This window comes from Anabas testudineus, chromosome 5 (assembly GCF_900324465.2).
Source record: "Anabas testudineus chromosome 5, fAnaTes1.2, whole genome shotgun sequence".
In the NCBI taxonomy this organism is placed as follows: domain Eukaryota; kingdom Metazoa; phylum Chordata; class Actinopteri; order Anabantiformes; family Anabantidae; genus Anabas; species Anabas testudineus.
The window spans coordinates 6,458,493-6,471,849 of record NC_046614.1 but is presented as its reverse complement, the minus strand read 5'-3'; the positions used below and the strand labels follow the sequence as shown (position 1 = coordinate 6,471,849).

General features: G+C 42.3%; 1 protein-coding gene across 1 annotated transcript in view; it reads right to left on the bottom strand.

Annotated features, from left to right (window-relative positions):
- Nucleotides 1-13,149, bottom strand: part of cdh4 (cadherin 4, type 1, R-cadherin (retinal)) — a 163,437-nt gene extending 150,288 nt beyond the window's left edge. The window contains exons 1-2 of the mRNA XM_026346638.1: nt 12,836-13,149; nt 11,473-11,584 (exon numbers count right to left, since the gene is read on the bottom strand). Of these exons, the coding sequence (XP_026202423.1) occupies nt 11,473-11,584; nt 12,836-12,889 (166 nt within the window). The 5' untranslated portion in view covers nt 12,890-13,149. The remainder of the gene's footprint in view (nt 1-11,472; nt 11,585-12,835) is intronic.
- Nucleotides 13,150-13,357: the final 208 nt, after the last annotated feature.

Below are 13,357 nucleotides of genomic sequence, written 5' to 3'. Positions count from 1 at the left end.
CCTACTAACAAGACAAACTTAGTGATTCTTTTGAATTTCTGCCATGTTGGCAGCCAGAAATGAATCCTGAGGTTTCACTGAAATAGAAAGAAAAATACACTCCAAGAATTAGGATGAGTGCAAGTATTTAGAGACATTTACTGAGAGTAAAATAACTGCAGGAGTATTTTGGGCACCTGTGAGGCCATACAATATGTGTGTACAAGTACCATGTGACATTACTGAAAAAGAGTTGCCTACTCCAAACTGCTTTAATGGTAACGCTGATTAAAAAAGTAGTTGCTACATTAGTAACACCGGATAAATAATTAATAATTAAATGTGTTTACGTTTTAAAGGTTTTGTGAGCATGAATGTGAACGAAGCAAAGTGCAAAATCTGATATAAATTATGAAGGTGCTTTCACAAGTGGCTTCATCAGACATGCAAAACGTGATCGCCAAAACCAAAGTGCAGAGAGGCACTCAACAGGTGAAGCACTGAGTGCAGAACACCACTCACAACAAAACATCTTAAAGCCATGTTAACATAATGAAACCAGGCAATAAATCCCAGGTGGGCGCCTGGGGCTATAGCTAACAGTTCTGCTATCAAATAAGGATCTAAAGCTACTGTGTGTGGAGTAACCATGACCTCAAAGGAAATACTCTACCAGCTCCAGAAGAGACATCTGTCTGAAGTGTATACCTAGGTTGCCATGGAAATGAACTCTGCACCTACCAAACATCCCGATGCCAAGTAAGTGTAATGATTTGTAAATGTGCAACGGTGTAAGTCAATTCTTTACTGTTGTTATGCAGCTTGCTGTGTTGATCACACACAAATGACTGCACTGATATTCAGGCCTACTTCCTACTCCTCCTCGCATTTCAACTAATATGCTGCAGGGCCTGAAGGTGGAAGAAGGTCTTGTATTGATGCCAACATCCACCCTAGCACTACAATAATGAGCTCTGCGGGCCCTGAACCTGACCCAAACATGAAAAGCTATCAGCTAAAAATAAGAGGCAGGACCGTTGCTGTGGTCAAAGCGTTGCGTGGTATTTCAGTAGTTTAATAGAATCTTGGAAAAGTGAAACAGAAATGCAAATCACTGTGAATCACCACTTGAAATCAGGAAACCCACCAGATATCTATGGATGACAGATGTTTATTCATGACAGGTGAGTTATCCGCAGTAGGTCTGGGGCCCTGCGGGGCAGTGGAGCTTGTTCAACCGGGATATTTAACTTTCAGCTTCATAATGATACTTTTACAGAGCCGTTCGAAGCTTTCCATGTCCTCTGGTTAGAATGCAGATGAGCAGATTAGAAAGGACTACAGTGTGTTCAGTCAGCAACCTGTGGGCTGAAAATCAAAAAGGCTACATGCTTAACCTCAGCCACTGGTTACTGTATGCAAATTTCATCAGCACAACAACCTCTCTGCTTGTAACCAACACAGGCGCCACGGTAAATGAGCAAACAAGACGAGAGTGGAAGGTTTTTCACTTTGCCGTGGCAGCCCTGACGTGTCATCATTTGGATTAGCCTTGATGTTAGATTGGTTTACACAGCCATAAATTTGATGCTGCATTTAAATAGGTGCCTGGATGTAACAGCCATCTTTCACTCCACCACAGCCCTGAGCTGGCTGTAATCATGATGACACAGTGATATGGCAGCATCCGTTTTTCTTTTACCCAGGCTAAATTGCTGTTTATGGCAATAAGAAGGCTTCTATTCCCAGAGGCCACAGTTAGTCAGACTGCCTCTTATTGTCTTACTGCTGGGTTGTGGTGCAACACTGTCACCAACACCCCCCGCCTCCTCTATGCCTCTCCTCTCTGTTGGCTCTCAGAGCTATTATTTTTATCTGAAACCTATACGAGGCTACAGTGAGAAAAGAGACAAGAGAAAGAGAACGAGGAGGGAGGAGAGGCACACAGAGAGACAGAGTGGGAGACGCAAACTGTGATTCTTCTGAAGCTGTGATCGATGCTGCCAGTGTGTGTCTGCATCGCACGTTGCCAGCAAAGAGGAGGGCTCTACTGATTTGCTCCCGTATTTCAAAAAAAAAAAAGTGGGTTCTCAGCCAGAGATTTTCCTCTGTACTTGTACAAATTACCAGGCTCTTGCTAAATAAAGACTAAAAAGCCAAACATCAACCTTAAGCACATTTAAAAAATCTTCATCCTGTTATGTAGATACAACAAAAGACACATTTATGTGTGTGACAAGGACATTTTTGGCATGTGGATTTCTGAGTGTTGCTAGCCGATGGCTGTAATCTTCTCATGGGTATTCAATATGCCTCTATCCACATCACACACAAATATGTCAAGAAGTGAGTAAGCAGTAGAAAAGGCAAAAACAGATTTAGAAATTCATCTTTTTTTGGCAGTTTAACTGTGTGAAGCAGAGATTGGAAACATACAGGTCTGCAGGTGCATTATTATAATGTAGAAGAAATCCATCTGGAGGTCAAAGCTAATAGTATAATGGCACATTTAACATTTGTGCAGACACCTACAGGGGCTTCTGCTACAACAAATTAACCTCTACCATTAGTGTTAAAGTGTGTGTCGCTGTGTGTACGTGACCTGCTCTTGTCTGAGTGCGGCTCTAAATATAAGTCAGACAAGGAAGTCGTGCTTTGTTTGGTGTCTCTTCAAAAGGGAGTCAGTGATAGCGTGATGAGCTCCCACCAGTTTGGAGAGAGAGAGAGAGAGAGAGAGAGAGAAATACAGACAGCTCAGATGATGCGTTCGTGGAAAGAAAGCAAAGTAAGCAATAAAAAAACATAAAAAGATTCAATTCTTTACTGACATTAGAGCTGGCGAATGAGAACAGGAAACAGAATGGATTAAGTTGCATTACAATTCTACAGAGGGATATCTTCTGTTTATTCTGGTCAGCAAAGCATATGTGCAGATTTGTCGGCCTCCCACAGACAAATCTGCATCACAACAGGATGGAGCATGGTTCTGTGTTGTGATTTCCAAATCAGTCATCTGAATCCTGGCCAGAATGAGCTCTTTCAAACAGCACGACTGCAGAAAGTACAATTGAATTCACTCTGCTGTACAACAACAGGGTTGTTTTTTTTCTTTTTCGCAACAAAGCAAGAAGTTGCTCAAGAGGTATCAGGTACCACGAATTCAGCTGCATGCCTAGAAACCTTGTTTATAACATGACGGTTATTAAGATTAACAGCACAAATGAAAATGCACTTAAGAGCAAAACGAGACTAAATGGTTGTTGTACATAAATGTCAATGAGAAAAAACAAAAACTGCTGAGGTACAAATTATATAAGATGAGCATCAAAAGAAATAGTTCCCAGTATCCACAACATCACAGTGCATGGGCAAACAAGTCTGCACACAGCTCCGCTTTCTATATCCGAACAGACAGCAAATTGATACAATCAAATCCAAAAAAAAAAAAAAAAAAAAGCACCTCCGCCACAGGAGAGGCAGTTTCCCCCTTTTCTCCATGATGGAGTCAGGATTTGTGTTTCTATTTTCTTTTATGGTGCAATGTTTTCCCAAACAGTTTCTTTTATGTGCCTGGTTCAGAGCCTGGTGAAAAATGGCAGAGTTGCTGTATATCTTTCAACTCCAGGGCTAATCTGCTGCACGCACACACACACACACACGCACACACACAGTTTACTGTATATTTGTTGCTGTGCACGTCATTGTAATTGCAGTCATTCATTTCCTATTTAAAACTGTGAAGAGCTGCAACTGTGAAACAAGCCCCAAATTAACTCTGGTAGCTCTCAGCATATGATTTGCTACTTGCGACAATGTGAATACTTAAGCTGGATTCTAATATACGGAGTCATGCTCCACTGCATAATCTAATGCACTTTAATGTAACACAAACAGTTGAGCAACACAACAATGTCTCCTTTTACTGACAGCCGCTTCGTGAGCAAGGGCTCTGACTTGCAATCAAGAGCACAAATTTAATTTCCCACACAAATTATTACTCAATTACAGTCAGTATTTGCATAAACATATATATAGAGAGAGAGAGAGTGAGAGAGAGAGAGAGAGAGAGAGAGAGCTTATGACAAATTGAGTTTTACAGTTAAATCACACCAAAAATATTTTTGCATGAGACATTTCCTGTCAGCTGTTAAGGTGAAATCAATGTCTCTCTTTTATTAGTGGGAGTTGTTAATTAATATAGAACTACAGAAAGGCTTCCTGTGTGATTGACAAGTTAACATCTTTACCACTACAAGCAGGTATGCCTCTCTCTCTGTCTCTCTGTCTCTCTCTCTCTTTGTGTGTGTGTGTGTGTGTGTGCTGTATATCTGTCTCTGCCTTATCCCTCTGCTTTGCTTACTAATGAGCCATGAGATTGACAGCTGGATTACTGGGCTGGTTTGTAATCCTTTAATTTCTCCATTTAAGATAATCACCCTGTGGATGGAGCGCTGCCTACAAACACACGCACGCAAAAATACACACAACGCACAAAATGTACTGTTGTTTTATTTTAAATAAATAACTTGTATGCATGTTTATGTAGTTTATGCATGAAACTGATATGAGCAACTGAATATGCTGAAACCAAGAGCATACATGTGCTCTGATCAACTATAGATTGCAGGCTGAATTAAGCCAAAGGACAAAGTAGAGCACAAACCTCTCTTCAGCAGGGGACCTTTCTGATATTAGAGTTTGTAGAACAAAGGCATCTTGACAGTACAGCCTTTTAATTAAGGCGATAGAATAGCAAAAGCCCCTTGGCTTCAGAAATGGCTGTGCACTACAATACAGAGTGGCCCTCTGGAGATGCATTTAGCAGCAGCTTAGAAGGATCTATGCGTTGAGTCAAGCCAAACGTAAATCATTTTGATGGGGCTATGTTTTTCATTTATTCCAGTGCTGCCTACTGAGGATATGAGTGTTGGAGAACATGTGAGGTCAAGTGGCAGCACAAGGTCAAACCTCCTGGCTGTAATTCATCTATAAAGTGAGAAGCAATATGTCACTTTGAGCCCCGGACTCAGGATTGGATGGGGGTGGGGAGAAAAAACCAGGAGGTACAGCTGAGCAAGTGGGCAGCTAGGGGAAGTGGAGATACTCATCATTTATTAAACAAACATTGTAAAATACTCACACAGGGCATGTGTAGCAAAAGTAGTTTAGTTTGCAAGATGACTTGGTTTCAAGTCTGGTCCGAGCACACAATTATTCGGCAAAAATAAACATACAGCATGCTGGACAAGCTGAAGTTTGGGAAAATGTCACGGTGTGCTTTAGAAGTGAACTAGAAACTGGTTTGAAAGGATGGTGCTGAAGGATGCCTTGAAGTGAGATCTTGTTGTTCTACCTTTACCCCCTCCTGCTTTCAGTCTTCTAATTCACCTCTTCCTCTTGTCTCCATGGAGTGCAGGAGGAGGACTGAATGGAGCTGTGGCTCATGTGAATCCTCTCCTCTGACATAGATACACTCCAAACTAATGCCCCAGACGGGCACATATACAGTCACCACACTTGTCTTTATAAAGAGAATAAAGAGGCTAGTAAAACCACAGCGGTACTGTAAATGAAAGGCTGACAATATCTGTGCTCTATACAACACTCACATTGGGGGGTGTATATTGCAGACCGCAAATCTACTAAGAGAGGTGTCCTTCCACTCAGTTTTGCATTTTGGGCTAAAGTCCCATTCAACCACTAACTAAACCGGTCCCCTCACCCTGCTTGTTTTCCAGCTATCTCTGTTCAGGTAAACGGCAGTGGGCAAGGCCGCTAGAGGACAAGCAAGATACGGGGAGCCTGAGGACTGAGTTTGAGAACCACTGCGTTAAAGGATGCTTGAGAGCCGACAGTAGGCATTCCAATCAGATGTGTGTGGTCATTTGAGAGGACGTGCTGTATACTACAAACTCTGAAGTAATTAATAAAATGCAAAGTTCAGCACCAAATGCCTGGACTGTGGGTGAGGGGGGAGGAGGCACAGTAACGGTGGAGGGCGTGTGACCCACAAATTAATTCACATGCTGCATACGGTAAATGAATGTGAATTCTTGCTTTTTCTTCCCATTGTATTTTATTTCTTGGAAGAAGAAAGCCTGACATGACGTAAAGCCAATCATAGTTTTGAAAAGCCACAATTTCAGACTGATAATAACAGAAATGGAAAATTGGTTCAAACTGAGCTTTTCCATATTATTTCAGACAGGCACAGTTTGCACTGAACTCCCTTCTTTTCAGTTCCTTCTGCAGAGTTACTGTAGTTAAACCACATTCTTTTCTATTGATTGTAATAATTATTATCTAGCCACTAATAATGACACTTAAGCGCACATTGTCATGACAATACAAACAAGCAAGATAACATGCATGTGAATAATTTGAGCCGAAGAAACACCACTTCAATCCTGAGGACCTCATTTGTATTCAGATGCACGTATATCCTGCGAGTCTAGATGAAGGGGCAAAAAACCTTTGTAATGAACTGGCAGATTCTAGGGTTACAATTACTAAAAGGTGAAAAAAAGGTCTCCTAGTGGGAAAACTGCTCATTTCTGCAGTGCAACAAAAAAGCCAATAAAGTCTTAATCAAGGCCGGCGATCGTTAAAGTGCACTGTGATGCAAAGCACTAATACATATTGATTGTGAGCGAGGGAGGTCAATTAAAAAAAAAGGTTTGATAACAAATGCAAATAGCATTCATAGAGTACAAGGCACATGTGGTGTTTGTTTCTTTAAAAGCCTGCTGCTTTCCTTGCTACTGTATGTAAATAGAGGAGGATTGAACTGTATTGTGGAGACAATTCCCACAAAGTAGGAGAGAAACATCCCTTTAAACACTGTCCACGAATATATATTTTTTTAAGTTTGTCCTTGTCTCAGCTCCTGAAAAGTAGTAATAAGTCTCTAGTTCTTCATCCAACAGTGCTTTTTCTTATCCGTTAATCCCTTGCCAAGGACTCTCTTTTTTGGCTAACACCATCAGAAGTGCCTAGTCCCCCCCCCCCCCCACCCCACCCCATAATCACTCTATGATTTAACCCACAGCCGCCAGCTCTTACAGATGCAATCTGAGCTCTGATAATATCACGGTTAGCTCCGTTTTGAAGGTCAGAATTTAGGGCACAATTAGCTCACCTCTATTTTGTCAGGAAATGTAGATCTACTGCATAATAAGCGAGGTGCAAACAGACAGCGTGAGCGCTGCTTTCAAAATGCTGCAGCGGTCTCGGGCGTTTGGGTTCGCTCTGACGGATTCTTACCATCCGAATGCAAGGAGGTGAATCACGTCTGTCACTCAAAGGGCATCGGATGAGAATGCAATGACAGTGCATGCCATGACCCAGCAACAAAACATCAGACTAAAGCTAATACCAGCACACAGAGAGGGGAGCTCAGTAGAGATCAGTGCACTAATAGAATGAGTACTAATAAAATTCACACGGAAACCATGACAAGCGGCAACAATATTTATGCCAACAGTCAGTTTCACATCTATCAAAATCCCTTTTTTACTTACTACCTCCACCGAGTAAGTGACTACAAAACAGGATGAAATGCATTATGCTGTGGCATGTACTATATCTTGGGTGGCTTGCTTGATGGATTTGGCTCAGCATGTATGTCATGTTGTAGGGAGTTTGAGGGATATAGGAGCGTAGCTTGGTTTGGTAAGAAGGCAGGCGAGATAAAGAGAAATGATGTGGCTCATCTTCTGTACCTGTATTCTATCAGCTCGCCACAGACTGCAGGTCCTGGCTGCAGAGATGAAAGACTCTCTGGAGGACAAGAGCAACGTTCGTGAGTCAGAAGGAAAATGGCATCCCGCTTATCAAATGCCTGGAAATGTAATCCCACCCTCCCCTCAGTTCTTGGGTCTGGACGTACTTATGAAAGCTCTGTCAGTTTGGATAGTAGGTTAGGAGTCAGAAGTTCTCCACAGCAGAGTGAATGCAGAGCTGGCTGTTTCAAAGCAGATATGGCTCCTAGCCAGATTTCCCTGCTGTAGTCTAATTGGGGTCATGTTACAAGTCATTTTGTATGTGTAACTTTTAGAGATGAAATTAAACAACAGGAAATCCATGCCGAAAGCATATAGCTGATGAAGGCATGATCCTCTCTGAATTAATCTTTTAGATTAAATGACGAGTGTGCTTTTTTTTTTTTTCCCTGCATGCACTGCAGCTGTTATAAAGGAACTGGCTACAGAAAGGTGGCATAATGGAAGCAGGAAGAGACACTCGATTGTGGATGCAGCAAGTTCATCTCCTGTGATTCAAGAGAAAACACAGGAATGGAATTGAAAGCAAGTCCATTCCCTTTTAAAGGCTGGTGTGATCAAAAATACAGGCCTGGGTCCGGATGTTTCTTGTGATGCCGTCTGCCAGAAAACATTAAGTTAACATCATTTTTTTATCATTTGCCCACAAAACGTTGCCCTCTGCTGCATTTCTGAAGCCCTAATGAAAAACTAAAATATTTTTTCCTCCAAAAACAACATTTCTGCAATCTTGTAAATCCATCAAAGTTGTTTCCTTTCTCGCTGCATTTGGTCATTAAAAGCTAAGTATGCAGTCAGACAGGTATCTAAATCACGCTGAGTTGTTCACTGTGTGTACACAATGTCTTTCAGGACCAGCGAGGGGCAAATGGTGACTGCTGTCTTTTCAAATTTGCGTTGACAGATGTAAAGAGACAGTATCCTGACTGAACTTTATTTCAAATCAATTTCTTTTGTGCTGCGGCCACATCCCCTTGTCCATGCTCCTTGGTGTCTGTTCCGGCTCTTGGAGCAAGGTGATGGTTTCCACAGCCATGTGCAATCACCGGAATATTTCTTGTCACGGCTTATCTTCCCATAGTGGAAATCTGCATGGACTGTGATTCAAGGCCCAGCTGTCTGCTTGCCTGTGTGCCACAGCCCCCCGCTTCCAATCCTGACCCAGCGCTCGGACAAACAACTCCATGGGAGCATAGGATGATTTATTCAGGACAACTTAGCAGCAGCACAGAGATTTGCAAGTTAGTTAAACAAAGGTCTTTTATGGTCAGCTGCAAAGCCATTACAGCCTTTTTAACCTATAAAGCCAGCAAGGAATGACCAAAGGGGGCACTGAAAAAAAGCATTACAATTCAAAAATGACCTTTCAAGTCCTGACCAGACACCTCACTTTAACTACAGAGGAATATAAAGAAACTTGATTTCAGTCCAAAGCGAAATGAAAAGAAATGCTTCAGCTATTGAAAATAATGTCCTAATTTCGAGACGTGATGGTAACACATTCAAATGTTTAAATCACCACAGTGTGCCTTGTAAAATGGTCTGGGGTAATGGAAAGTGTGGTCAAGCAGCGTGTAAGATATGGTCCCTCAAGTGCACACAGTGATGCAAAAGGATTGCATTGCAGATTGCTGATTGGCGTTAATGAATCTGACATCACAAACCGTATGTACTCCTAATCAACCCACATACCATCTAAATAGAAAGGGAACAAAAACAACTCCCCCTGCTACTGTGCCTCTGCATGCAAAGAGCTGCAGTCCATACATTTCCGTGACTGGAAACAGAAGCCTGGTGCACACTGCACCTGCTGGGCTACTGTTCTTTAGTCCTTCCACATTTCTCACTGTCCATCTCTCCTGGGAGACAATAGCCGCAGCTCGTAGTGGTCCAGCAGCTCCCAAACCAGCTCTGGAGCATCCCAGACCCTTGCTTGTCTCATCCCCGACCCACTCATTTTTCTTGGAAAGTGACAGTTTCAGGTTATACATACATAGTGTGGCGTTTATATGAAAGGCTCCCGTCCTGTATAGAAAACAGACCTAGACGTTAATCATTACACAAGAACGTGTGCTCTGCAGCCTAGCTCCCTTTGAATGGCCAGTTGGGAGGACAACATGGCTCTCCTGATTGATTTTCACAATGAACAAACACAGAGATGGACAAAATGAAAGAAAAAGGCTGGGAGCAAATATGGGATCAAAGCTGGAGCTGATTTAGCACATAAGCTAAATCACATTGATGTAGTTGAGCTTTGATGTAACCTTTACGCACACCACGACATGTCACGTGTGCGCGCCGGCATCCCCCCTGAGACAAATGTGCAGATAGCACACATAAACAGAGAGCAGAACGCAGCGTACGTTATCCGTCTAGACACATCACCCTCTGTTGTTGTGTGGGTCACTAAGGATGCCTCAGCCCATTTCCAAACAGGCAGAAACCTTGAGCCCCCAGCCCCTTCAGGCAAACTCGCTCCCCAGTGACCGGCCTCACTGTCCTTATCAGCCTCCTAAATAACAAAATAACCTCCAGAATAATTCGATTGTTTTGCTTGAAGCCGGAAAACGGTCAAACTGCTGTTACAATGAGAATGCCATTTCCTTCTTGGCAAACAGCGTTTCACGTAACAACAGACAAATATCTGGCTATAAAAGCAAAGTGTCAGGGGAGAGCTAAACTCATTGCGCACTGTTGCTGAGCTGTTGTTTGTAAGTGTGAGTAACTGCGTAGACGTACAGGGACGAGAGAGGCGGAAATTTGTTACAACCTAGATAACACAAACCAAATCTCTCAATTGTTACAGCAGGAACCTATAGGAACATCCTCAAGCCTGGGGGTAATTTGTTCATCTTGCAGGAGTTTAAAGCTTTAGATATAACAGGGTCTATGTAATGGAAGCATATCGAGTGAATGTCAAAGGTTTTGTTCATGTGTCAATTATGCAAATTGGGACACTGGGATATAGCTGAAAGTGTTTTTTTTTTTTTTCCATAATGGCAAACATTCACCAGCAAATAGAGGAGACATGCTGGAGATACTACAGCATAATTTCACATGGCGGAAGATGAAGCACACAGTAGATTCAGTACACTGCCTGCTCTGAAAAGAAATGGAGCGAATGAAAATAGAATTGAATTCCTCTGAAAAACAGAAAGAATAAAAGAGCTGGAAAATGTATTACAATGAACACTGGGAATAAAATAAAAAGTTTTGGGCTACCAGCTGCAAACATGCAAAGTAGGGAACAGGCTATTTTAACGAGTCCGCTCCATCAGCCTGCTGCTCAGTCAATCAAAAAGAGGAAATGTATTGTTTCCCCTGCAATCAGTATAATTTACATGTTCATTCATCAATGAAACTTTATATCAAATGACAAGTCTTCAACAGAATACATTACACACCTGCTGTCACATCATGTTTAATCACATCGCAAAGAATTTCGTTTCCAACTCGAGCTCCATCACAACTGGATCTGTCTGCTTAAATATATGCCTGTGCTCAAGATGAGCTGCTTATGTTGCACAGCCACAGCCAGAGTGTGCTCTTAACTTCCTTGGAAACGATGGAGAGTCACGCACCGTAATATATGTCCCCACACACACACACACAGATGTCGAAACTCACTTAAACTCACTCAATCACTATATGAGGCTGGGGACACATGTGGGCAGAGACAATATCATCAGTCAATAAGCAGCAGCAGACTTACCTTTAAGAATGCTCCGGCCGTGCAGTACGTCTCTCGAGACAATCACTGTGTAGAAGTTCTGGGAGAAACCTGGTCTACATGGAGGTTTGAGGGGCTGGCCTGCCTTACTCCCCTGAGGAATAAAACAAGACAGCCTGTTAAGGATTGGCAAATTGACTTACGGCCACAGGGTCAGGAGTTGATCTAACAGCCTTTTCAGACTGATATTGAACCTCACAGTCTCTCTGGCTACAGTGAGTGATTTGCTTCACACTGAAGACTGTTGCACTTAGACTGACACTGTGTGCACATCCACATCTTGGGCTGCAGACCGCTGCTGTGTTAAACAGCACAGCTCATGTGAAAGTGAAATAAAAAAAAAAAAGAAAGAACGATTTACATAATAATTTCAATAAAGGTGATGTCATTATGCCAGACAGGGCTGTGATCTTCACTGGCTTATCATAGTGGTCATAGCGACAATAGGGGCAATCATTACTGATGGCAGCATGACTTCAACATTAGTGAGAACAAGAGGGATGAATAATGTTTGTGCATGTGTGAGAAAACCGAAGGAATATAAAGTAATTGTGGATATAGAAGCATAGTTGACACAGAATATCCAGCACAAGGCACTTCGCAGCGACCCACTTCTTTTGTTATTAGTAAAAAAAACTATATATATATATATATATATATAGATATATATATATATCTATATATATATATATATATATATATATATAGATAGATATATAGATAGATAGATATAGATATAATTTCCAACAAAGCAAAGCTCAACAAACTAGTGTTACTGTATGTGTGGGAAATGTAACTGACTACAGTTGATTACATGACTAAGTTTGCAAATTCAATAGGTCTTATTTAGGAAATTATTCACTATTACTTGTTTTCTCCTTTAATCTCTCTGCATGTTACAGAACTAAACCAAGTAACCAAGTCGTCAAGACAGACATTCATCCCAGAGAACGAGAGATGACAGTGCGTAAACGTGCGTAAACGAAGTTGCTCGCAGCCAACAGAACGAGAAGCCCCTCCAGAAAAACCAGCGTCCTCTGCAATAACGCACTGCAGCTGCTAATGCAGGATGCTAATGAATAGAGTTACTAGTTACTTTTTCCCACCACACTTTCCCCAAAAAAATAAATTCTTGACCTTAAACGTCTTAAACGTATTAAGCTCGATTACACGCAACGCTGCAGGGGAGAGAGATAGAGAGCGAGAGAGAGGGAGAGAGAAGGAGAGAGAGCTATTCACAGTCACTTTCGACGCACTGCAAAGCCCCAAGTAAAGCACTACAGCAGTGCAGCACTTCCACAGCACCGTCAGCCGAAAAGACATGCAGAAAATTAACTCATCTTACCGAGGATGAGCCCACAAGTAAGATGTACGCCAGGATGACGCAGCCAGCGTTCATCTTTGCAAAAAACAAAAAACAAAAAACCGCGTGTTAGGGAAAAAAGGGGGAGAAAAAGTGTTCTTCGCCGAAAAAAAAAAAACCACCTCAGTAAATTCCCGGAGCCCTGTTTCTTCTTCTCGGATGCTGAGTGAGAGACCGTCCCTACTAGTCTGGCGCAAAAGTGCCGCTGAGACAGAGATGCTGCGCTCAGTCCGGAGGAAGCCGGTGCCCATTGGATAACAGCGTCACTACAACCCCTCCTACTGCACGGCGGAGGAGGCATGGCAGGATGCACAGTCTGTAGTTCCAAATGACTCCCTGAGATGATGCCCTGCACACTTCTGGGATGTGTTGGTAGAAAAATGCATTTTCCAGTCTATTTAGATTCATATTTTTGACTTCAGATGGAGCAAAAAAAAAAAAAAAAAAAAAAGGCGGGACTGGCGGTGTGAGTGACAGCCAACCATCCGAGTCCTTTCATGTGCC